The 27503-nt window shown below is 40.2% G+C and overlaps 1 protein-coding gene across 1 annotated transcript in view; it reads left to right on the top strand.

Annotated features, from left to right (window-relative positions):
- tmem63ba (transmembrane protein 63Ba) overlaps positions 1–27503 on the top strand; it is a 163752-nt gene that overhangs the window by 71739 nt on the left and 64510 nt on the right. Inside the window, exon 2 of the mRNA XM_060925387.1 lies at positions 25459–25693. Coding sequence (XP_060781370.1) covers positions 25511–25693 — 183 coding nt within the window. The 5' untranslated portion in view covers positions 25459–25510. The remainder of the gene's footprint in view (positions 1–25458; positions 25694–27503) is intronic.

Here is a 27503-nt window from a genome sequence, read left to right as displayed (position 1 = left end):
TAGTTCACACATCCCAGATTTTACTCTCCTGATTTAACAGTAAGAGTCAGCAGTGTTCTCACATGCTGCGTCGTGTTTGATCAGTCAGGTGACTAGACTTCCCTGTTTACATTTCCGATACGTCACTTTTAGGATATTTTGCTGGAAGTCCCTGTTCCAGATTGCGCTGCAGCACTTCAATAGAAATGAGATCCTGTGTTTCCTGAACTGTCTCGTTTTAGATCAAACAGATATCGGACATTCCTCCGTAAGAACTGCAGATCATTTTTCTGTTTTAAAGCAAAGAAGCTCCTGAGGCAGTAAAGGGCACTTTCACACCAAAGGTTGCCTTTTTCAAGTTTAGCTTCTAGGGTCATAAAAGTAAACTAAATGTGACATAATGTATCACTTTTGTTCACTGTTTTTGTCTGAGGGTCGTAAAGAAGCTACACAGTCAGTGGTTCTTCCATCCTATCATTATTGTGGAAATATTAGCCATTTTTAACATGTTTTTGACAGAATCTGCAGTCCCAAATTAAATTTTAAAATATTGCATTGAGTATTAAATAATTTCTGTCCCATGCATGGCTGAGCATGCTGCTTCCTTATATAGGGGGTGAGTCAAGAAATGTCCATTCCAAATTTCATGAAAATCGGTAAATTCGTTTGGCCGCTATGGTGATTTAACCGAATCATGGCATTCCGTGTTAAAACAAATAGTGATTGTCCTTTCCTGAACAACATGAGTAACTGATAATGTGTTGTGCATTATCAGTCTAGAATAACATTTAAGAAATTGTTTTTCATCACTGTTTTCACCTCATTTTCAATTTGAACTGTTATTAAGCAGGTAGTGAGTTTTTCAGCTATTCGAAATCCTGATGTAGAATCTGCGTTAAAAATCTGTCCTCTCCAGAACTTAGGATAATCTGTAAAATTTACCTCAGTTTTATGGAGAAATATTCTTACTGGATTAATTAGGGCCCAACAATATAAAACCAATGAGAAACTATCGCATTCAAATGCATGGTTGAGATACATTTACATAAAAATGTTGTTAAAGGGGATGTCCTCTCCAGAACAGGATATTTAATATCATAATAGGCATATTTTGTACTGCGTTACACAATGCACTTCATGCACCAAACAACTCAGGCAGCAAACCTGGCCCTGCAAAAAAGTGCTTTATGGGTTCATTCTAAGGTCATTGGGTGCATTGGTACAGTTTAAGTGTAAACAGTAAACAGGTAGAAGACCAAAATTGATACATTGTATCATGATCTGTTTGAATGTAGTCATTGGTAGGACCAATGTATTGTTGTTGTTTCATAGTTTTACTGTTAGCATTTTGGTTCTTGTTTAGCCATGTTAAGTGAAAGTTGATGTTGATAATGTCGGTCCAATGCTAAAGAGGCATAGCGTGTATGAAATGAATAGATTTTGTAGACGACCAGGACTTTCAGATCAGACATTCTGTGTTCATGGGAATTTCATGTTCAATTATGGCCATTGGAAAATAAGTAGGCATAGTTTTGGTGTTGTTGTGTTTCACTGTTGTGTTATTTGATAAGTTAAGTTTTTGTAGCATTAGGCCTTCTTGACAGGTTTTTCTACTGATGTGTAGGAAAGCGAGAATAGACAGATGAGGAACTTCTGAGATTGAACTAGGTGGCAATTTGAGAAAGAACTTTCACCTCAAAGTTACCATCTGGGGACTAGTACAAACAAAGACCTGTCGGTCAGACAAGTCAAATAATTTGGATGTAAATGTGCCCAGGTTACAATATTGGTTAATTTTCTGAGAAAATTAAGCGTTAAAGAAAAATGTCCTCTCCTGAACAAATGCCCAAGACTCCCAACACTATTAATTCTCTCTCACTGACTAGATGTTAAATGTTTGCTCTCATCAAATGCATAGTTTAACATATGAAATTTGTGGCTCCAGGTGTTTTGGATGTAAATTGCTAACTTATATGTTAAGTACTTTTAGGATAATAAGGATAAATAAACCTTCATTATTGTAAAGGTCCAAGAAATAATATAATGGTCCAAGAAACTGTGCAAAAGGTTCTTTTTTCAATCAGAAAACATATTCAAAATTGTTGCCATAGTTTTCCTGAGTAATTTTTCATTTGAAAAGTGATGTTAAACATTCTGTCCTCTCCTGAACAGAAATATGGATTTTGTGACCTGATTTGATTTGTGCGGTGACCGGAAAGTAGATACAGTATGAAGTTGAAATTTTCTAGTCACCTACCAGATTGGTGTATCTTTCTAAAAAGGCATTTTAGCTGATTTCCTGGACCTATTTCTCATTTCTAGCTCTATTGATATGTGAAGTGACTCCTAAAATAGACTGAAAAAATTCACCAAAAACTAGATTTTCCAAAATATGTCCACCATTGATGGATATTTTGGTGTCTCTTTGTTCCATTAACATCTCTGCAATAATTAGGTGGAATGTAGGGGACCCAATCCACCAATTAGGCTTAAATCTGAATGATAATGTAAAAAAATCCAAATTTGTGAATTTTACCTTCCTGCTATGTTAAAACTAATAAATTTTGGAATTTGAAATGACTTGTAGCCTTGATACTTGAGGTACATGTTACCCAATATGTATTCTATGGAATTCAGGATGGATTTTTGCATTATATTGAAGTTCATTTTCAACTGTTTTTGGGACTTTTAAGGCAACCTTTGGTGTGAAAGTGCCCTAAAGCAAACTCATACAACTCTACTTCCTCCTCCAGCCTGCACAGTAGGACTGGGTGTGGGTGGTAGTGTTGTGCCCTTTTATAACCATTGACAGCAGTGTCAGTGGAACATTGATGCCTCTGTTGGATTCAACCTTAGCAAATTTGTGACAGTCGTCAACGTTTTTGTTTGTTGTTTTTAAAGTGGCGATTTTCTCAAGATTTTCTATGGTCATGAGCTTTGGGTAATGACCGAAAGGACAAGATCGCGGATACAAGCGGCCGAAATGAGTTTCCTTCGCAGGGTGGCTGGGCGCTCCCTTAGAGATAGGGTGAGAAGCACAGTCACTCGGGAGGAGCTCGGAGTAGAGCCGCTGCTGCTCCACATCGAGAGGAATCAGCTGAGGTGGCTCGGGCATCTTTTTCGGATGCCTCCTGGACGCCTCCCTGGGGAGGTGTTCCAGGCATGTCCCCCCGGGAGGAGGCCCCGGGGAAGACCCAGGACACGCTGGAGGGACTATGTCTCTCGGCTGGCCTGGGAACGCCTCGGTGTTCTTCCCGAGGAGCTGGCCGAGGTGTCTGGGGAAAGGGAAGTTTGGGCTTCCCTGCTTAGACTGCTGCCTCCGCGACCCGGTCCCGGATAAAGCGGAAGAAGACGAGACGAGACGAGACGATTTTCTCAAGATAAACCACTCTTATCCATATAAATTAATGTAGCCTGCAGATCCATTCTTGTGGTTCAGTATCACTGATCTTTGTGTATGCTGTAGAAGCCCAGGTAGATTTAATGCGCTGTGTCATGGTTGTGTATTATTCCATTTGTAGATTCATATGCCTGTATTTTCATAAAGGGTGTCAGTAATTGGGAAGGACACTGGAACTGAGTGGATATTGAAACCTAGACACAACTGTTTAATATTCTTCATTAAATACCTACTTTGCTACCTTTTTTGCAAATAATACAGCTCCACTGTTTACATAAGCTCAGTATACTGAAACCTGTTCAGACGTTGCAATATACAGTGTCGTGCAAAAGTATTCATCCCCCTTGGTGTATGTCCTGTTTTGTCGCATTACAAAGCTGGAATTAAAATGGATTTTTACTTTAAATGTGCATATTGTTGTTTTACAAACAATAATTGATATGAAAAAAAAAAACAGAAATCTGGTGTGTGTGTGTGTGTATAGGTATTCACCCCCCAAAGTCAATACTTTGTAGAGTCACCTTTTGCTGCAATTACAGCTGCAAGTCTCTTGGGGTATGTCTCTATTAGCTTAGCACATCTAGCCACTGGGATTTTTGCCCATTCCTCAAGGCAAAACTGCTCTAGCTCCTTCAAGTTAGATTTAGGGTTGCATTGGTGTACAGCAATCTTCAAGTTATGCCACAGATTCTCAATTGGATTGAGGTCTGGTCTTTGACTAGGCCATTCCAAGACATTTACCGTATTTTTCGGACTATAAGTCGCACTTTTTTTCATGGTTCGGCTGGCCATGCGACTTATACTCCGGTGCGACGTATATATGTTTTTTTTTTTTTTTTTTTCACCGCGGAATAACTGGAGCTGATGCTGAGTCTGACGACAGCCACGCAGAAGAAGAGGAAACGGCGCTTCATCTGCCGCTGGAGTTGGCAGAGTTGTTCAGAAGCGACACCGAGGATGAGGAATTCAATGGATTTGCTGATTTGGAGTGAAATCATCAGCTTGATAAACTTGATTGGCCTGTGTTTTATTATTAATGATAGGCCTATAGTTATTTAAATAAGTTATGTAGTGATTTTAGGCAGTGCTTAATTTGTGAAGTGGGAGGTCCCAGAATGCAGGAGGTGGGTGGGTCCGGCGACTCAAAAAAAAAAAAAAAGGCGGGGGATGGTTTACTATAACTTTACGCACATGCGCTTATTGTGTGTGTAAAATAATAATAATAATAATAATATCAGACATTATGATTTTAGAAAACGCTTTAGTGACAAACAGTTACAGACAGTAATATGTCGTGATATTATATTATAAAATATTAATTTTTATTAGTCTATATATTAAATTATATATTACATTTATCTTCTAAAATAACAGACTGTACTCATCACAACCGGTTTATTTCACCATTGGAGATCAGATCACACAAGACATGAGTTAAATGACTCATTTTAAGGATTTAAGTAGGGGATTTAAAAGCGGTTGTTGTTGGTTTTTTTTTCACTAGACGGTTGTTTTTACTACCGTACCTGTCTTTGGAGATGATATACCTATAGCCTACTTGACCTCTGATTTAATGAAATAAAATTCGACAAAAATGAAGAATGACACTCCTCGATGATGACTACAGCTTTAATAACACCGATGAAAGAGCCATGGGGCGATAATAAGCCCTACCGGTAAAAATATTCTAAAAGCAAACTGATTAATGCATCAGTAATAGGCTACTAATATTAGTTATAATAATAATATAGGCTATTAGTAATAACGATAGTGATAGTATTAAAGATAGTAGTAGATATTTAAAATAATCAGACTAGGCTACTTACAGGGCAAAGGGCGCGTTATCACTGCTCAGCTGTTTGGTTATTAAATAAACAATGCAGTCGCGCAGTAACCACGCGCCGCTTATCAGATACAATCACAGATTCTATGGATAGAATAACCCTTCAAAAAAGTGCGACTTATAGTCCGGTGCGACGTATATATGTTTTTTTCGTCTTCATAATGCATTTTTTGGCTGATGCGACTTAAACTCCGGAGCGACGTATAGTCCGGAAAATACGGTAAATGTTTCCCTTTAAACCACTCCAGTGTAGCTTTAGTAGTATGCTTAGGGTCATTGTCCTGCTGAAGCGTGAGCTTTCGTCCCAGTCTCAAACCTCTGGCCGACTCAAACAGGTTTTTCTCCAGAATTGCCCTGTGTTTAATGCCATCCATCTTTCCTTCAGTCCTGACCAGCTTCCCTGTCCCTGCAGATGAAAAACATCCCCACAGCATGATGCTGCCACCACCATGCTTCACTGTAGGAATGGTGTTCTCAGGGTGTTGGGTTTATGCCACACATGGCGTTTCCCATGATGGCTGAAAAGATCAATTTTAGTCTCATCTGACCAGAGAATCTTCTTCCATGTGTTTGTGGAGTCTGCCACATGCTGTTGGGCAAACTCCAAACATGTTTTCTTAAGCAATGACTTTTTTTCTGGCCACTCTTCCATAAAGCCCCACTCTGTGGGGTGTACGGCTTAAAGTGGTCCTATGGACAGATACTCCCATCTCCGCTGTGGATCTTTGCAGCTCCTTCAGTGTTATCTTTGGTGTCTTTGTTACATATCTGATTAATGCCCTCCTTGTCTGGTCTGTGAGTTTTGGTGTGTGGCCTTCTCTTGTCAGGTTTGTAGTGGTGCCATGTTCTTTCCATTTTGCTATAATGGATTTAATGGAGCTCCCTGGGATTTTCAAAGTTTGGGATATTTTTTTTATGACCCAACCCTGATCTATACTTCTCCACAACTTTGTCTCTGACCTGTTTGGAGGCTCCTTGGTTCTCATGTTGCTTGCTGAGTAGCATTGCAGAGTTAGGGTCCTTCCAGAACAGGTTGATTTATACAGACATCATGTGACAGGTCATGTGACACTTTGATTGCACACAGGTGGATCTTAATCAACTAATTATGTGACTTATGAAGTGAATTGGTTGGAGCAGCTCTGATTTAGGGGTTTCATACGAAAGGGGGTGAATACCTATGCACACTCCAGATTTCTGTTATTCCATCTCAATTATTATTTGTGTCCCAATAAAACAACAATTTTCACCTTTAAAGTGGTAGGCATGTTGTGTAAATCAAATGGTGCTAACCCTCCAAAAACCTGTTTTAATTCCAGCTTGTAATGCGACAAAACAGGACAAACACCAAGGGGGATGAATACTTTTGCAAGACTGTGTGTGTGTGTGGGGGGGTTTGCCAATGTCAGCAACAGGTGCCACTCATAGACATATAAACATAGACGCCGCATTGAGCTGGTGGCCCGTTGCTGGGATACGTCAGAGTGTCCGCCATATTGGATGTGGCAAATCTTCCCCGTAAACCAATGCAAGTAAATGGACTGAACTTCATAAAGCCCCTTTCTACAATAATATTTAACTCGATGCCTTTTATTCACCCATTAAGACACACGCGTATATATTTGGGAAACAAACAGGCATCAAAACAGCATATATAACTTTTAATGTGATGGTTATAAATAGTGTGCGAAATACCCTGTACACTGCAAACTAGCGATAGATAGCTCAGGTAAGCTAATCAGTCAGCATACCGTAGCAAGCTACCAAAACCTGAGGCCACAATAACCAACCTACAAGACTGAATATGATAAATGATGGAAATAGTGGAAAAACTGGAAATAGTGAATGAAAATAAAAATGTACTGTTTTATTTATTGAGTCACCACACAGACCTACTCTCGTTGAATAAAGTGAGCTGAATGACCGCCAAACTGAGTTCGGCCAGGTTCTAACGTCATACCAAAACAAAATACATCACTGATTCCTTCACATTCAGAAAGGTTAAAAACATTCATCATACGTTCAAAAACATTCATCATAGTGTGGCACTGTATTATCTAATTCTCACTGCTTATAACTATACAACTACCCGGTGGAGATGAGCTGGGAAACTGAAGACTGAAGGAACAGTATTGAAAAGTATTTTTCCAGTCTCACCTGTGAAAGGTAATCCCATGTGATCTCGTTCGGACGGTAAACCTGTTGGTACAGTTAAACGCAGCACATGAATGAGGCATCTTTATTCTCGGCTACTGTCTAGACGCTATACCAGAGACGGATGAAGAATCTCCACTTTGCCACATCCAATATGGCAGCGAGGATGACGTATGATTCTACGCAGAAGGCGGCGTCTATGTTTATATGTCTATGGGTGCCACTGAACAGGCTTTAAGTAGATACTTCAATGCCTAGTTAAAGATAAACCAGTGAATTCACCCTTGAATCCAACAACTTGTAATCTTATCTTTTGAGACTACATTATTACTTTACAGTCCTATTTGGAAGATTCGTTTTCTTTTATGCAGTTGACCTCATGTTGCATTGCATTCCTTCTGTATCTAAGGAGTTTAAGCTTGGCAGTTGATGGGTAAGATGTTTAGCTACTTCAAAGCAAAATATGTTGTCTATATGAGTGTTGGGATTCTGTCTAGAATAAGTATGACTTAACTAAAATCTTTAACAGAATACAAAGATGTACTGGTCATGTCGGTCAGACTCCTGTTATTCTATCCACATTCACTGGATATGAGCAATCGCGTGCTCTTATTGGCTACTCTGCTACTAGGCTATCAGCTCATATACCATGAGTAGAGAAAAACAAAATAGCGGCGCGTGTTGCTGAACCAACCAAGGATGAAATAAAAACTCTCCTCGAAAACAAAATCCCAAAAATTATCAGATATTTAAAGGTCCCATGGCATCGTTTTTTCATTAATTGTGCGGTGGTCTCTAGTATGAATGAATGCCCTGTGAGCCGGTTTTGGTGAAAAAAAAATGCTGTGGTTCTCCTGTTTCAGGCTGTTCTAGTTTGGTGGAGGAGCGGGTGGCGGGAGAGCGACAGGATTTCAGCTCTTATCATTAATATTCATGACATGCAAACGTATTACCTCTGATTGGCTAACAGCACTGTGACGCTACCTCCAGTGGGTCAGAACAAGCGGATGTGGGTGTCTTACTATGGCGAGAGAGAAGGAACAAACCGCGAAGGGAAAAATACCGCGCGCTGACGTCATTAAGGTGCGACGCGAGGAAATAAAATAAATTCAACAAATGTTTGGGTTTTTACTGAACAAACAAATAAAATGAACGAGTGACTTAAAAAAAGAATGTGGGTGTCTTTGTAAAAACTGTTTTGATTGGCTATTATAACAGAGCATGCTGCATGCTTTTTGGTTTTGTAGCGCAGAGTACCTGGCTAACTGCAGGAAGCGGTTAGCTGCACAGCTAATGTAGCCATTGCAAGGCTAACGTGGCACCGATTTTAAAACACGGCAAAACATAAGCTCATAAGTTAGTCAATTTCCAGACTAAACTCAGTTTAACAGAGCATGCTGCATGCTTTTTGGTTTTGTAGCGCAGAGTACCTGGCTAACTGCAGGAAGTGGTTAGCTGCACAGCTAATGTAGCCATTGCAAGGCTAACGTGGCACCGATTTTAAAACACAGCAAAACGACTTAACAGTTAGACACTTACTTGTTCGGTGTTTGTGGCTGATGCGGCAGGGATGCTTGGTACGGACCCAGGCTTCAGTGACAGTTGATGTGCAAAACCTGCCCTGTACTGTCCCAAGTTGTGGAAACATTCATCAGGAAAATGCTTCCGACAAACATACACCGTCTTAGGTAGACTCGACGGCGTATTATTGGAGTAAATAAAATTTAAGCCACTGCGTCTTCAGGGGCTCTCCCGTCGGCAGTAAAAACAGACTCCTTTCTGTGTTGTCACATCCATGTACAGCGCAACTTCCATGTTTGGTGGCAACTTTTGAGCTGGGTGGGCAATCCATACAGTGGGTGGGAATCCAGAGGGGGGGGCGTGGGGATCATCTCCCTTGCTGACGTAGGCAAGGGAAGAGCCTATCAACGCGCCATTTTGACACGCCATTCTCAAATGTTGACAAAGGGTGGGCATAGTTTGGTTTACACATTATGAAATTTCTAGCCACTGGGGTGACTTAAGAAGGTCAGAGGAACTCATTTTAACGTTAAAAAAAACCTCAGAAAGTGAAAATTTCATGCCATGGGACCTTTAAAAGAAACAGAAATGGCTAAAAGAGTGTTTGTTTGTCGTGTCCCCCCCCCCCCCCCCAACATCTCCTGTTCCTCACTCCAGCCCAGTCGGTGATGGTAATGCACCTTTAAGTTGGTTTGCCAACTGCCAAAAAACCCAGAAGAAGAAGAAAACACCTAAAAATAAAAAAGTAACAAAATATGGAATAAAAGTATTTATGGTAAGAATGTTTTGTTTGTTTTTTTGTTTGTTTGTTTTTTCCCCCAAGAATTATCACCTTTTTCACAAATTGCTCCGTCACTGAATTTGCAAAAAATAAAAATGCCATGTTTCTCAAAATCCAGTGAATGTGGATAGAATAAAAGTTATTCCACTCCATTTTGTCGTACATGGCTTATAGCCAACTCGGTGCTACATGCCTTGTCAGCCATCAGCTCATGTACGACTCGATTTCATGGAATAGCTGTTAATTTTTATGCATATATTATTTTCAACTTTGATTGTACTGCACTTTAGTAAACCACAAGGGTCTTCTGTGCTCGCTGTTTAGCTATATTTTAGCGATGTTTTGTTATATTTACATCATTAGTCTTGTGATGCGATTAAACAATAAACATGGATCACCTCATAAAATCCATATATCGCAAGTAAACGGACGTGATAGTTTTGTTCTCTACACTAGCTTCCATAAATGTTCCCCTATTAGCTTCCTCTTCCAGAGAGGGCAAGATTTCTCAGATTGTTCCCTCTAGTAGTATCTTAAACTGAGGCTTAAAGGTGGATTTGGACTGAAATAGCTTTACACAAGGAGGGCGGGTAATGCAGTTGTTATTAGAGTAATTCTGTGATTATAGTCACCTTCGAATCTGTCTCTTTCTTACTATTTGTCATGTAACTGTTTGTGCTGCCATATTTATGACCGAAAGATTCAGATGGTACTGACTTATCAGTCTGCCTTCCAGTGTGTGACATGGTGGATACGACAAAAGACCTTGATTACCAAACACAACAGTAACCCCTTTTTTTTTTCCTTTTTGGATTGTAAAAGCAGCAATCAAGCAAAAAAAAAAAAAACTGGTTCCTGTTCTCTGTAGCAAGCACTTTATATCAGACATGTTAGCTGACTAGTTATATTGGTTATGCATGATAACTTTAGGTAGAGCCTAAATAAGCTAGCTTAAATAAATCGAGTGCGTGTCTGTGACGGATGTATAGAACTAGTTCCATGAAAAGTAAAGCTTAGGAAGTGCATAGAAGCATCACTAAATGTATGTCCATTTGTTAATGTGATGATTAATAATATAAAGCTGGGTCCAACACCTGCCAGAACAAATAATTAAATTTACACATAAACCTGCTGGATCTAGCTAATGATAACTATTCAGGCAGATAACTGTGTTACACAGTTCACTCGGTAGATTTAGCTCATAACTGTTTTTGTTTCTAAAGCTTGATAAAGTGATATTGCTGTTTTAATTATCCGAATGTAGATGAAGTAAAGTTTGGTTGGGCTTTTCATTTTTTATTTATATTTTTAATTTATTTTAAAATCCTATAAGTGCCACCGGTTTGTTCTGCTAAGTCATCCCACTGAGAAATTCTGGTAGGCTTCTCTAATTTTTGAAGCCCTCAGATGTAAATATCTGCGACTGTTCAACTCGACAATGCAGAGCTCGACATTAACTTTTAAATCAACTTGCCCTGGGGGAAAGTGGGGGTAAATTTCCACTTACCCCCCAATATTATCACTTGCCCCCTATTGTGCGAGTATTCCTTTTTTTATTATTTAATTAATTTTATTTTTTAGGAAAATCATAGAATAGTTGTGAATTGCAACATAAAATGAAGATCACACATTGAGTTGAAGTTTGGTTATTGATGAAGTTTATTATTAAGTTTGGTTATTGGTTACTTTTAACTTGTAACAGACAATAACAATTTTATCCAAAAGGTTTTCCTGCCTTAGTTGATTTATTTCCATTTCACATGCATGCAGCTATTGTAAAGTTCAGTATGTTGGTGTAGAACACTCTCTGACTGTAGGTTTATTACTCCATAATATAGAAATCATAAAATAGAAATCTATAACAAAGTTTGTATGAAGAAAACAATAGGGTGCCAATACTTTTGAACAGTACTGTGTTTGAGAATATTTACATGTTTTTTTTTTTTTTTTTGTTATATACACCTAGGTTAAAAAAAACAAACCTGTGCTGCGTCATGACAGACAGGATAATGATTGAGTTTAAAATTGTTAGTGTGTAGGTTGTGGGTGTTTCATTCAGACCTGGCAACCTGTAACTCAATCAGCGCAGCCGGTCTGTCATGACGCAGCACAGGGTGGTGGTGGTGTGTGGTGTTTTTTTTTTTTTTTTAAATAAACCTAAAGGTGGATGATATAACAACAAAAAATATATATATATAAATATTTTTGCACAGGACTGTGTTCCTCTGATAACAGAAACAAAGCTCCAGCTCTCTCTGCTTTTAATCTGTTCTGTTCTTTCAGGATTTATCGCGCATGTCGCTCCTTGTTGAGTTTTTTATGCCCAAGTTGTTTGAAACCAATCTGAGTTTTCTGTGTTAAATAAGGAAGCGGCTTCACCTTTAAGAAAATCAAACACTTTCATGAAGGCGCTGACTCGAATACGAGCAGAAAAAAAATAAAACTAGATTCTTAAGCAAACTCTTCCATCCTCACTTCTGACTTTGTTTTTGTAAAATACATTTTAAATGCAATCATGAATTTCTCTGGAGTCTTCAGGCTGAGCTCCTCTCTTCGTATTCTTTAACCACTCATTTCCCCGTTGTTCTTGAAGCATTTGCTTCTATTTAACATTTTTCTTGATAGCAGGGAGACGGTAATGCCTTTTATCCATTTCTCTGTTTGAACAAGCAAAAACAGCGCAAAAATTAACCGTATTGAAGATAGATTAAACCTTGCTTGCATGAAAGACGGTGTCTGTCTGACCCCAGCTGTAATTATCACGTGATGCATGACATCATGCACAAGGGGTCTGTCAACTGTATGCGTACCATACTACAACAGCAGGGGTATATAAAATAACTTGCAAAGCAGTAAATGAAACCGAGACTAAGAAAACAGCCAAGACATAATGGCAGATACGTAGTGAGGGACGCTTTTAGGAACTGAAATAAAAGCTCAAAAAGCCTAATTTTTGTGGTGCTAGTTCGTAATATATGCTCATTCCAACTTGCCCGGTCAGGCATGTCACTTGCCCCGGGCAATCAGGCAGTCCTTAATGTCGAGCCCTGCAATGTCTGTACTGATTTCAGTCAGGGAATATAAGTATTCAAGTACTTTTTTGTTATTTCATATTCTGCCAGTGAAGAGATCCATTTCAAATTTATACACAATGCTTTTGATTTGTACTTTTAAACCTGAACAAAACGCTTGCTTTGTGCTTGGTGCGAGTTTTGTGTGAGGTGTAGAAATGGAGATGATTGCAGGGCTCTGTGTAGCTGCTGTTCCTGCTGCTTTCAGGTCGTCCTGCAACTCCTTTCCACTGACTGCTGTTTTCACGTCCATTGTGAAATCTTGTATGGTGCAACTGTCCAGAGATGATTATTTGTTGTTCCTTGAACTTTCCATCTACATTTTGTGTTCTTCAGTAATGTCCTGGACAACTATAGAATTTTCCTTTAGCATGATGGCTACTTGATGATGTGTGAATTCTTCCCAGTCAATGGCAACATCTTTTGTTAATGGCACCAGGTGCAATTTGTACAAGAACATTTTTGTTGCATTTATTCTATAGCTAGAGCTTGATGTATTTTTATGTAACCATTAGATTTTTTAAATGTACTGTCTTTTTTTTTTTTTTTTTCCTGTTCCTGCTAAACATTTTTAGGCTCACATTGCCCTATGCTTAAAGTTGCTTCCAGTGAGCAGGCTTTATTGATCCATTGATCAGAACTGGAAGGAGCAGAAAGAGCACAGCAGGTCATCAGTGGCACACTACTGCTCACAAAAGCCATCAGATGTTGTCTTTTGACTTTGCACATATAAATATGCACAAAAAGTATGTATTCATAAGAAACAAAATCAATCGGGAAAAATGTAAGCAGACACCACAAATTTAAAACTTCAATGGTGTGGGCATTCAATTCCCCAAGGATCCTTCTGATACCCCTTTTCAACCAACAGGGAATGGGTTCCATTCTGATCCGTGCACCAAATATTGAACCGTTCAGAGCATTTCGAACAAAAATGAATTGGTTCAGAACCTGAAAAGTTGGTTCCCAGGTGGAACCGAAATATAGCTGATTTTTCCAGCACGATCCATGGCGTCATCAGTGGGCGTATCATTAGTTTGGAGAGGAAGCAGAGACAGCAATGGACAATGCAACAGAAAAGGATGCATCTTTAGGGGGGGAAAAGGGCTAAAAACAAATATCTGCAATAACCGAGCAAAAGCTCACAGGTAATCGATGCGCACTGCCAGCTTGTGTCTACTGTTTACTCTTGTGAATTGTGCAATGTCCCCCGTTCATGACGCAGCCTTGATTACAATGGTTCTGCTCAAAACTGGTGAAAATGTGGGCTGGTTTGCTAGCAGGCACCAAGGGTCAACGAATCCAGAACGGAACCAATTCAAGATCCTGTTCCCTGTTGGTCGAAAAGTGATATAATAAGCTTATTCAAAATAATCCATGAATTTTCAACAGAATTCATGTCAGGAAATTAGTTAGGCCATGCAAGGCCACCTTAAAGTGCATATTCTGGACCAATTTCGTGTTTGTTTTTTTAATACGAAAGAATATCCCTTTACACCCTCATCCAGAAGGGTAATTTTGCACAAGGCCATCTGTCTACAGCAGAAAAAAAAAATAAAATAACAAAATGCGTCTGGAAAAATCCCAAGGGAGTCTGGAGCCAGATTCGTGACGTTACCTGCGATAGCGCCAGCAGGCTGCGCGAGCTTTGCACAGTTTCAGTGCACAGCCTGTGTAGACCAAGCGCTCCCATTTCTCTCTCATTATCCGGTCTTTTGGAAAACGATGAGTACTAATCCCATCATGATTGGTGTTGCTACACCCTCCTACGATACATCTGCTAACCATTTTAATTATTGCGTGATAACGTTGAAGAAATTTGCAGAAAACCACCAGGTTGTTTTCTCATAAACAAACCAGCGCTGATGACGTCACGAAAATCAATGCTTGCCGGGAAATCCAAATGCCAAGTTTTTTCAGAGGCGGACCAATTCGCCTCAAATGGCTTGATTTCAACTGAATTTTTCTGGTATTAGTTTAATATAAAATAGGAGAATTACATTGATCTTGCTCCTGAATTTACCCATGATATGCCCTTTAAGTTGTTGGATGTATGTTTGGGGTCATTGTCTTGTTGAAACATCCATCTTCCTGACCCACGAGATTAAATTCTCCTCTAAGATATCTCAGTAATTCATGTTTCCTTCGATGACGTTATGCCTCAGTTCCATATGAAGAGAAGCAGCCCTGTATCAGTTTCAGTTATCATGATGCTTCACTGTGGGTACACTTGGGATCATACATGCAGCCCTTTTTTCTCCAGACATTTACAAGCTGAATTCATGCCAAAATGTAATATTTTTGTTTTGTCTGACCCGAATACATCGTTCCCAGAGTTCTGATGTGTCCAAATGCTTCTTTAGTAGAGGAGTTTTGTGTGGGCTGTAGGAACTGAGATGATGGTGGTGCAGTTCATTGCTTGTTCTTCTCTATGTAATTGTAGTTGCTGTTGCTTTCACGTTGCCCTGCAACTCTTTTCCAGTGACGGCTGGTTTCACTCTTACCTTCCTTATCATTAGTCTGAGAGTGCGTTGTGAAATGTTGCGTGCTGCAGCTGTCCAGGAACGATCAGCTGTGGTTGTGTGAACTTTCCACCGGAATATAATTGAACCAGTTGTACTGACCAGTGATGTTTAGGGTCTTAGCTGGGGATCTTGCTTTTGCTTTCATACTAAGTTTCTGCTGTTTCTGAAATTATACTGAAGTTTGCTAAAGCCCTAAAACTGAGTTTAATGACTAACCATATAAAATGACATCAGCTGATAATAGCTACCAGAATTTTATTTATATATATATATATATATATATATATATATATATATATATATATATATAAATAAAAAAAACACACACAGGGTACGGAAAGTATTCAGACCCCTTTAAATTTTTCACTCTTTGTTTCATTGCAGCCATTTGCTAAAATCAAAAAAGTTCATTTTATTTCTCATTAATGTACACTCCGCACCCCTTGACAGAAAAAAAAACAGAAATGTAGAAATTTTTGCAAATTTATTAAAAAAGAAAAACTGAAATATCACATGGTCATAAGTATTCAGACCCTTTGCTGTGACACTCGTATTTAACTCGCATGCTGTCCATTTCTTCTGATCCTCCTTGAGATGGTTCTACTCCTTCATTGGAGTCCAGCTGTGTTTAATTAAACTGACTGGACTGGATTAGGAAAGGCACACACCTGTCTATATAAGACCTTACAGCTCACAGTGCATGTCAGAGCAAATGAGAATCATGAGGTCGAAGGAACTGCCCAAGGAGCTCAGAGACAGAATTGTGGCAAGGCACAGATCTGGCCAAGGTTACAAAAGAATTTCTGCAGCACTCAAGGTTCCTAAGAGCACAGTGGCCTCCATAATCCTTAAATGGAAGAAGTTTGGGATGACCAGAACTCTTCCTAGACCTGGCCGTCCAGCCAAACTGAGCAATCGTGGGAGAAGAGCCTTGGGGAGAAAGGTAAAGAAGAATCCAAAGATCACTGTGGCTGAGCTCCAGAGATGCAGTAGAGAGATGGGAGAAAGTTCCATAAAGTCAACTATCACTGCAGCCCTCCACCAGTCGGGGCTTTATGGCAGAGTGGCCCGACGGAAGCCTCTCCTCAGTGCAAGACGTATGAAAGCCCGCATAGAGTTTGCCAAAAAACACATGAAGGACTCCCAGACTATGAGAAATAAGATTCTCTGGTCTGATGAGACGAAGATTGAACTTTTTGGTGTTAATTCTAAGCGGTATGTGTGGAGAAGACCGGGCACTGCTCGTCACCTGCCCAATACAATCCCAACAGTGAAACATGGTGGTGGCAGCATCATGCTATGGGGGTGTTTTTCAGCTGCAGGGACAGGACGACTGGCTGCAATTGAAGGAAAGATGAATGCGGCCAAGTACAGAGATATCCTGGAAGAAAACCTCTTCCAGAGTGCTCACGACCTCAGACTGGGCCGAAGATTCACCTTCCAACAAGACAATGACCCTAAGCACACAGCTAAAATAACAAAGGAGTGGCTTCGGAACAACTCTGTGACCATTCTTGACTGGCCCAGCCAGAGCCCTGACCTAAACCCAATTGAGCATCTCTGGAGAGACCTGAAAATGGCTGTCCACCAACGTTCACCATCCAACCTGACGAAACTGGAGAGGGTCTGCAAGGAAGAATGGCAGAGGATCCCCAAATCCAGGTGTGAAAAACTTGTTGCATCATTCCCAAGAAGACTCATGTCTGTACTAGCTCAAAAGGGTGCTTATACTCAATACTGAGCAAAGGGCCTGAATACTTATGACCATGTGATATTTCAGTTTTTCTTTTTTAATAAATTTGCAAAAATTTCTACATTTCTGTTTTTTTCTGTCAAGATGGGGTGCTGAGTGTACATTAAAAAGAAATAAAATGAACTTTTTTGATTTTAGCAAATGGCTGCAATGAAACAAAGAGTGGAAAAATTTAAAGGGGTCTGAATACTTTCCGTACCCACTGTATATATAAAAAAAATTTTTTATATACATTTCTCAGGCCCAAATACATACTGTGTCTTTTCTATGAAAGTTTCCTCAGTTAGTACCAGTTCAATCCATTATTCATTTTCTTCAAATAGCGCTATATTAAAGCATCATTGATTCATGTGTACCGCGGTTCCTTGTAATAGGATCCATTTCATAACCCTATATCTTTAACAGCTTACCCTCTGGCCTACCGAAAACCAAAAATAATATTTTGATGATGTTTTTTGTAGTATTTCGTAGCAAGTTTTTAAAAATTTCAAATATTATTAGTATCCTCAGAATAATAGTCTTTAGTCTAAACTGGGTCATTTAGGATATCTCCCCCCCCCAAAAAAAAAAAAAATGGATTCTTGGCTATACCACTGACCTAGTGGTGTAGCCAGGAATCCATTTCGGGGGGGGAATATCCTAAATAAAAACGCCACCACATGATCCATCCAGTAAAACTGATAAGGCCAACACACTTGTGTGTTTTGGGTGGATGCCAGACTGTAGTAGGATCAGTGATGGCATGTGTTTTATTTGTATTGTTCTACAATGTAGAAAATAACCAAAATACAGAAAAGCCTATGAATGAGGAGTGTGTCCAAACTTTTGACTGGTACTATATGTGAGAAAGAGGGCTTCTCCACCCACACCTCACGCCAGGATTGGCCATGAGAGGAAGAAAACTAAGGCTACTTAAAGTATAACGTAAAACGGGTGCGAGTTTATTTACAGTACAAACAGTAAATGCAAAAATAGGGAAACAAAAACTGAGAAGAAACGTAAAACAAAACCAGCCTCAATCAGGCAACACAAATATAACTACAACAAAAGACGTTTTGAAATACAAAACTCAGTATGCACTTCTCTGCACCTACTTCTGTTACACAGCCTCACAGCAAGCGTATGTCCTCCTGCGCCTCTCTCTCTACAATGAACACTCCTGCCCCTTTTAAAGGGTTCACAATCAAGAGTAACATGCTGATTAGACAATCAGCACCCAATAGAAGCATCCCATTACATTAACACTCAAAAAACAGTTAAAAACACACATTTAATTAAACCTGCACAATACCACCATATACCCCAGACATATTAGAAAACACATACACCACATTAAATTCAATACATATATAAAATAAAGCTACAGAATAATAATTACAAAACATTACGTCACCATTTCAACCAAGTTCCCGCCACTGCACCGGAAAAGTGGTTAAAACATTGGTTCCGGAAGGGCTCCGGTTTCCCCCCGGCCCGGATTGTTGTCACCCCAGGTGCAATGGCGAATGAAAATGCCTGCTGTGTGGTAAAACCATTGTGTGGCGAGTGGAATATGACGCGAGACAACGGGTACCTACGCTATTCGCAATGATGGTAAATAACTATTAAACTGAGGAATATGTGTCTATTACGTGTGTGTAGCATGTGTGTGATCTCGCGCTAAAAAACAAATCCCAATACAAGGAAGAGACGCCAACAGGTGCGCATCGGCCGTGTGCGTGTGTTGGAAGATGTCTATGAGTGTCGGGAAGACATGTCTCTGGCGTTTCTATGAAAAATGCAACTACCACCCCTCGTCATTTTTCACACTATACTTTTCATACAACAGCATGATGGCAAGTGTGCGGCAGTGTGGGAAATGAGGCTGGACTGGCGGACAATTACCAATAATTTTTGCATTTGTCCGTCTGTATTTCAAAAGCATCGAACCAGATGGCCGATAAAAAATAATTCGAATGTGTCCGTCTGTGTTTCAGAAGCATCAAACCAGATGACCCATGAAAAACTGTAAAGTCTAACGTGCTTCCAGTTTTCTTCCGAATATTACCCTGGGCGAATACATTATATCGTAACACGGCCTGTGAAATGGAGGCCCCTATGGGCCCGACTTTAAAAATTCACAGTTCAGCCACCGAAGGTCCTCGTCCTGCCAAAATTTACAGGCCCAGCCCTCTTCCTGAGCCCTTTTGAACTAGCCCAGGCATGGCCTGGTACAACTGTGGCTCAGCTTGCTATTCGCCCCGGAGCCCCTGAAAAACTTAGGTTAATATGGGACGGCCTTGGGCTGAGGTGCCCTTGAGCGAAGCACCTAACTCCCAACTGCTCCCTGGGCGCTGTTAGCATGGCTGCCCACTGCTCTGGGTGTGTGCTCATTGCTCGCATGTGTGTGTTCATTGCTTCAGATGGGTTAAATGCAGAGAGGAAATTTCACAAGTGTGTGATGAATAAAGTTGTGCTTTCTTTCTTCTTGAATTGATATTCGCATATTTTCCCGCAATTGTTGCGTCTCCAACTAGTCGCAGGCTGTCGCAGCCCAGTGAGATACTGGCTCGCACTTCCTGCCTCAACTCGTACTTCCTGTCTCATGGAAACTGACTTGAGAAGGGTTCGTGACGGCTTAGCGACGCATTTGCGGCTATTTTGAGAGAAATTTTGTCGCACAAATTTTTTGAACGTGTTCAGAATTTCAGCGACAAAGGAGCGACACTTTGCGACTCATGCGAGGAAATTGAGAAGCCCCACGAATGTTTCAAGATACTTTTTGAAACACGCTCGCAAATGACGTTCGCAATTTGTCACAAGCTGTTGCAGCCCAGTGAGATACTACCCTTATTATAAACAGTATAAAAACAGTCATGGTTGACATAATGTTTCACGAGTGTTATTATAGTACCAGTATATGAGGACCAGTAAGTTGTAACCAACTGAACATCCTTCAACCCACATACTTTTTTCTAGACGTGGAACTGACCTGTGTGCGCTACTGTTTTCTTGGGTCGAACTTTAAACATGTTTTTCTTCAATCTTCTGACATTTTCTTATAAATTATATTCAATTTGCAGCGTAATTAGCAACTAATGTCTAGTGTAATTTAGCCTTTGAAGATCACAAAAATGTGCCTGGAAATAGCCGAGAAGCCATCTCCAGGCATCTAAAGACCTTCAGCTTCCAGGGCCCTGAGCTGGGCCCTGGACTCCCGGCCGCATTGTTTCGGGCCTTTGGCCCGTCACTTGGACAAACAGTCAACATTTCAGACTTGTCTGTCTTGTGACAATCTGCTTAAAATTCCTTATTTCCCAAACTGGTGTGCAATTTATTAATTTGCAGACTTCGGATATTTCAGTATATGTATCTAATAATGCAGTGGTCTTGGTCACAGTCGAGCCTCAGTGCCCCGTTATGAGCTACTTGTTCCTGGGCTGCTACTGAGAGAAGTATGATTAAAAACATGTTCTTAGAATTCATTAAGACTCATTGTGTATACTGAGTGATGAACTCTTACCGACATTGGCATGAGGTACATATTGTTCTATCCCTCGTGCTGCTGGCAGTATGACAAAAGCTTTATTTGTCATTGTGTCATAGTGTAAGTGAGTGTTTGCTATGTAGATTATTCATCAAGCAGCTCAGATTTCTGTTCTTGGCATTTTCTGTAATAGTATCTGACTTAGTGACTTATTAATTCAGAACTGTGTGTCCAAATGTATCAAACCCCAGTTTGGATAAACGTGCAGGATTGATGTGCATTTCATGCATATAGTAGTGGTGAAGGAAAGACAGACTGAACTGACTGACCTCCCATTGTCTATTGTTGAGCCTCCTTCTTGGCTGATGTCAGAGTGCTCAGTGTGTGTGTGTGTGTGTGTGTGTGTGTGAGAGCCTGTGAGGCTGTTCTTTATAGATCATACAAATCTCCACATCTAAGAGAGAACAGTTCAGCTGCCAACTGCTGCCTTTGTTGGTTTTTTTTCCCCTCCTTGCCGTTACGTAATCTCTGAGTCACACCTGAGACTCACAGTGTCCTGACTCTGAGAAGGATGTTTGTTGGAATCTGAGAGAGAGAGAGAGAGAGAGAGAGAGCGCTCCAGCAAGTGGCTGAGAAGCTAAGACATGCAGTGAGAAATACTCATCCTCTGTTGGTGACTAGTAAGCTGTATTGACTGGGTAGGTTTTTTTTTTTTCCTCCTTGCCCAGTTTGCAGCGTTCCCCCGAGTTCTGAAAAATATTCTCCATTTTTTTTCCTTGAAAAAAATCAAGTCAAAGAAGTATTCCTTGCTTTTTTTTTTCCCTTCACTTAGTCTGCATTTTTTTTCTTCGTTACTGACCTATCAAAGTGGACTTAATACAGGTTTATACCAACCAAACTGGCACAAATCAAATATTTGTACAGATGCGGCTAGGTCTCTGCATTACACATACAATTTAGGGCCCATCCACATGAGTACGTTTTTGTTGAATCCGCATAAATACTCTATCGTTTCGGCCTCGCGTCCAGACAGATCTGGCTTTTTCGAGGTGTGAAACCGGTATTTTTTTGAAAACAGGTCCCAGAGTGGGAAAATCCTAAAACGCCGGATAGCCTGGAGTCGTCTGGACGGCGAATGTGGATTTTTTCAGAAACGATGATGTATAAGCCCGCCTCTCTAACCTTTAACCTCAGCCGCCACCGCTAGATGTGTCATAATAACAACAATGGCAGACTACAGGCTTGTGCTCGTACTGCAGAAACGTCCAATGTGACACGAAGTTCCACTTCATTGTCGGTCCACACAAAAGACTCTCCTCTTCCTCTCAGAGTTGCGCTGGCCATGATCGTCCTCTTCTCGTGTTATGAGCTTGTTTGTAAACAGCGCGTGACCTTTATACACATGCTCCATGGCTTCTCTTCCGGTTTTAGTGTATTGGTGTGGCGGCGTCACAGCGCCACATACAGGCCTGGCATATGTACTACAGCGTTTTGGGTCGTTTCCAGTGAATCCGTGTGGACGCAGATATTTCTGGAAACGACGCCGTGTTTACGGAGATTTTTTTCGAAACGACGGCGTATTGGGTGAGGCCGCGTACTCATGTGGACGGGCCCTTAGCCTCCACTCCAACCTCTTACAAGAAAGACTTGATTTTGGACACCCTGTGCACCATCAAGCTAAAATAAACCTCTTTAGTTTGAGCTCACTGAAGGTTATTTTAGCATGGAATTATTCAAAAGAGGTGTTCGGACTCCCTTTAGCCTTCACTTCAACACAAAACTTGATTTACAAATGAACAGAGTCGAGAAGAATCTTGGACCAAGCAACAGTGAAGGAATCTGAATTTGCCATCGATTTACGAACCGAACACAGAATGACACCGCGTTTTACATCATGCGTACGCCGCGGGGACTCAACACGTCACGCCCCCGAAGCATAGCTTCCTTCAGTCACTTGCTGGCTGATGGCACTTTCACTTTGGCACCTTTTTGGGGTTTTTTTAAGCGACCCTTGTATTACTGACACTGTCCGATGTACTCGGGGACGGTCGGGGCTCTGTGTGTGCCTCCCTCATGGCTGTTTCAGCCCTTAAATCATCTTCAGTGCTTGAAGAAACTCGCCCAAAAAACTTCATCGGCTTAGACTGCGCTGTTGTTTGGTTCATGCAGAGATGATTACACCACCACGCCAGGCCGATTAAGACGCACTGTGATTGGCCAAAAGCTCGGCACCCATTTGGTCGTTGATTTTTATTGGTCACAAGCACATGCTCATTGTTTACACTCTGGCTTCCTGCTGTCTCTTCACTGGGGTTAGATTTCAGCAAACGGAGGGATTTCTATGAAAGATGACTGATGACAAATGCATTCATCACCATGATGACTGCTAATAATTTTCTCTTCGTCACTGATGTTAGTCTGTGATGAGCATCACCCTGAGTTTGTTTACCATTTATTTGTTTAGTTATGCAGTTCTGTGCTTCCTCCGAATTACTCATGTGATGCTCAAACCGGTCTTTCCTGTCTTATGCATGCCAAGATGAGGCTAGTTTTTTTTTTTTGTTTGTTTTTTTTTTAGAACTTTCATTTATTGCTTTAAATTACTGCACATAACTGGAGCGGCTGGTACAATTATCGACACCTTAACGATCTTTTGGCCGTTGCAAAAGTAGAAAAGACTTTCAGTGCGTAAATTGTGCATGAATAATTACTCAAACTTCCACTGGAAAAAAAAAATGACTTGATTCCCGATGACTTAACGTATCAGGTCACGTGACACCATTCCACAAGTTTTGACACGTTTTGTCCATTGTTATCGACACCCAGATGATTATTTATTTAAAAAATAATTGGTATGTGGTATTAAGTTGACAAAACATAGTTATTTTAAATTTGTTTTACATAGACTTATATTTAGTACAAAATATCTTTTATGTAAATATATCGATGTCGGTGTTTGCATAAATGAGGAAGTAATTCAAATGTTTGTAAACAAATGAACTGAAAATATTTTTGTTCCACTTTCTAAGTATTTTTATAGATCACATTTTGTTAATCATTCATTGTTGTTTGTATTAATTTCTAGTTTTGCAGTTTACCAATAAACATCAACAGGCAGTTGACACTGTAACCACATGAACATCCAGGTCAAAGGTCGCATGTCATTCCTCAAACCAAAATATAAAATGTTTACTGATATTGTAATATGTAGTAGATATTTACAACAAACTGAAAAAAATGTTTTCTGAATGGAATAGAAATTTTTTTATACGCTAGGAATTTAATTCTGGTCCAGTTCTATTTATTGCAACCAGATTCCAAATACTCTATAAACATTCCATTCTGTTATCAATCAGAAAAAAAAATATATAACTCGCAGCACTTTTTTTTTTCCCAAGTGCTTCATCTATTTATGCCTCCGCCACCGTAAGGTGCAGGAAGCATTATGTTTTCGGGTTGTCCGTCTGTCTGTGTGTGCATCCGTCCTGAAACTGTGTGAACGCGATATCTCAAAGGCTAATGAAAGGAATTTCACCAAACTTTCACCATTTGTGCGCTTTGGGACAAACATGAACTGATTAGATTTTGAGATCAAAAGGTCAAGGTCACTGTGAGGTCAAATGTCTGTCCAAAAACCTTGTGAACACAATATCTCCAAGGCTGATACAAGTAATTTCACCAGGTCACGATTACTGTGAGGTCAAATGTCCATCCCCAAATCACAACTTAATAAGGTGTGTAGTCTACCAGGCGGCGGCATCCCCATCGACGCCGTTGGCGTTGAGTTCTATCTAGTTCAACAATGTTACACAAAGATCGATCCACAACAGTTGTAAATGTCAAGTCAAGTTTATTTGTATAGCGCTTTTAACAATGAACATTGTCGCAAAGCAGCTTTACAGAATTTGAACGACTTAAAACATGAGCTAATTTTATCCCTAATCTATCCCCAATGGGCAAGCCTGTGGCGACGGTGGCAAGGAAAAACTCCCTCAGACGACATGAGGAAGAAACCTCGAGAGGAACCAGACTCAAAAGGGAACCCATCCTCATTTGGGCAGCAACAGACAGCATGGCTATAACATTAACAGTTTTAACATGAAGTCAGTTTCGTTGATGCTATAAACCCCCCGCTTGATGTCACTCAATTCCACAGGGTGTCAATAATGGTGGACTGTCAAATGAAAGAGTAAAGTAGGTTTCGACAAGGAGATCATGAAATATCGGTGAGTTTAAGAAGTAAAAACATGTCCATGATCTTTCCATCATGCTTACCTGTGATGATGACGTCCGGGTTTTACTCAAATTGCTGATCGTGCTAAAAAAATTCCTTCTCAGGTAACAAGCTGCATCATCAGACAACAAGATCAATGGGGGGGGTCTTAGGGTTGATTAATTAACCAATAATAACAACTGTTGTAACTGAAACTCACCTTTGTAAAATTGTTTTTTATTGGTAAATCTGAAAAGGTGTCGATAATTATGGACTGTTGATAATCGTAGCCACCTTTTTTTTTTTTTTTTTTTTTTAATGTTTCTGCCACCGTAAGGTGCAGGAGGCATTATGTTTTCGGGTTGTCCGTTTGTGCATGTGTGCGTCCGTCCCGAAACCTTGTGAACGCAATATCTCAAAGGCTAATGAAAGGAATTTCACCAAACTTTCACCATTTGTGCATTTGGGGACAAAGATAAACTGATTAGATTTTAAGATCGAAAGGTCTAAGGTGAAGGTCACTGTGAGGTCAAATGTCTGTCCGAAAACCTTGTGAACACAATGTCTCCAAGGCTGATACAAGTAATTTCACCAGGTCAAGATTACTGTGAGGTCAAATGTCCATCCCCAAATCACAACTTAAGGTGTGTAGTCTACCGGGCGGAGGCATCCCCATCGACGCTGCCGTTGGCGTCGAGTTCTATCTAGTTTTAAAAAAAAATGCTTTCTCTGTCTGTGTGTGTAATCTGCAGGTGGTGTGTGTCCACATCCAGAATGCAGCTGTGGTGAAGGTGCTATTTGTGCATGATGCTGACGATGGCTGGGTTGCGTCCTACCTGCTCGTCGGAGAACTGCTCCGTCGACACACGGTCCAATGACACCTCCATGGAGCGGTGCTACGAAGCAAGAATCCGCAGCAGTGTGCTGCAGGGGCTTCCGTTCGGAGGAGTGCCCACCGTCCTCGCCCTCGACTTCATGTGCTTCCTGGTACGTAACCGCTTTGTGGACATTTAGAGTTGGTTAGAATGTCCAGTACCTATTGTTTTTATTCATTCTTTATTTGTGAGACACTAAGTAGTATGTCAGGTGGTGTTGTGTTTTGCTTTTTTTTTCCTTTCCCCCCTCCCTCCCCAATTTACTCACTTGCCAATTCCTACCCACCATACAGGATGAATGCTAACATGCTTCCTCCAAGACATGTAAAGGAAGCCAACCACATCTTTTTAAACTGCTGCTTGGTTTGCATTACAGTCCAGCGTTTCCGAGAAAATGGCTTTCTGCCCACTTCCGCATACATGAGCTCACAGATGACCACAATTCACTTGTGTCTCTGGGAGTGATACGGGAGCGAGAGTAGTATGCCCCTCCCACTCAGATGTACCAAGATGTACTCCGATGCACATCTAAATAAGTAGTATTTGTAAACTATTTGTAGTAGTAGGGCTGCACGATTATGGAAAAAATTATAATCACGATTATCTTGATCAAAATTGTAATCACGATTATTAATCACGATTATTCTTGATGTTAGGGAAATCACTTAAATTTAATTTCACTATATTCAAACAAACAATATGAACAGCTTTCAGTGCAGAATGAAATTTAAAAGAGAAATTCTGATTTCCAAATGACAAATAAATGAAATTTATCCAAGAAATTACCAAAGGATGAAGGAACTGAAAACTCAATTGCAACAATTACATAGCATTATACTGAGGCCTACAAGTTTTTAGCTAGAAAGAGCAGCCTATCAACATGCTCCTCACCTCCCCCTGCTTCTTCAGACACAGATTGACTCTGTTGTTCCGACATAGTTAGCTTTTCTCTCTCACCTCAATCTGTTACCTACTCTCACGCTATCACCCCTTGAAGAAGATACCGCTGCCAGTGTTGCCAGATACTGCTGACGTTTTCCAGCCCAAAATATGTTCAAAACCCGCCAAAATGCACTTAAACCCGCCCAGAATGTAAAATGTACTTGATGCCTATCTTGTAAAGTAAAAATATGCAGCTAAAGTCCAGTATAGTATTTGTAAATCGAACAAATAGCAACATGAGACCGTCAGTGCTGGAGGTGAAAAATCTGCTGTCTGGTACTCGGCTCTGTATGGTTGAATCAGATTCTAACTTTGCAATCATCTGCTGTGTTCTGAATCCTACATGCACCAGTAGGTGACACACACGCATAATATTACGTAGGCTATGTTAGGCTGCGATGCATATCTTACACCTGCATTGCTGAGGTTATTTTTTATTTGTCGGTTATTTTTTATTTGTCTTTTATTTATTTCTCTTTTTATTTATCCTGTTTGTTTTATTAATTTTATAGGCCTAATTATTCTGCTTAATTTATTTTTGTCTACATCCATATATTTTCTTCATCTGTTATCCTGATTTTTGTGGATTTGTTAGATTGTACCTGTTTTATATACTTCAATTAAAAAAAAAAGTTAGGGTCCGATGCATGGCTGAATGTAACATGAGAAGAGAAAATGGAGAATGGATTGTGTCATTCTTATTTATTAGTTTATGAGTTCAGTTTCTGCACTACATTACACACATTCATATTAGTCTTACAGTTACATCGACATTTTTTTTTGTTTAAATAATACTTAATGAGATTAATGTTTATTGTTAATGATTAATTTAGGCCAGTGCTCGATTTTGGTTGTTTAAAATACCTAAGGCAGGGGTCTTCAATCCTATCCACAAAGGGCCAGTGTGGCTGCAGGCTTTCATTCCAACCAAGCAGGAGCTACACCTGATTTCACTTGTTTAATCATTTCACCCTCGTCTC

The sequence above is a fragment of the Neoarius graeffei genome, chromosome 7 (assembly GCF_027579695.1).
Source record: "Neoarius graeffei isolate fNeoGra1 chromosome 7, fNeoGra1.pri, whole genome shotgun sequence".
Lineage (NCBI taxonomy): Eukaryota > Metazoa > Chordata > Actinopteri > Siluriformes > Ariidae > Neoarius > Neoarius graeffei.
This window is presented reverse-complemented; position numbering and strand designations above follow the sequence as displayed.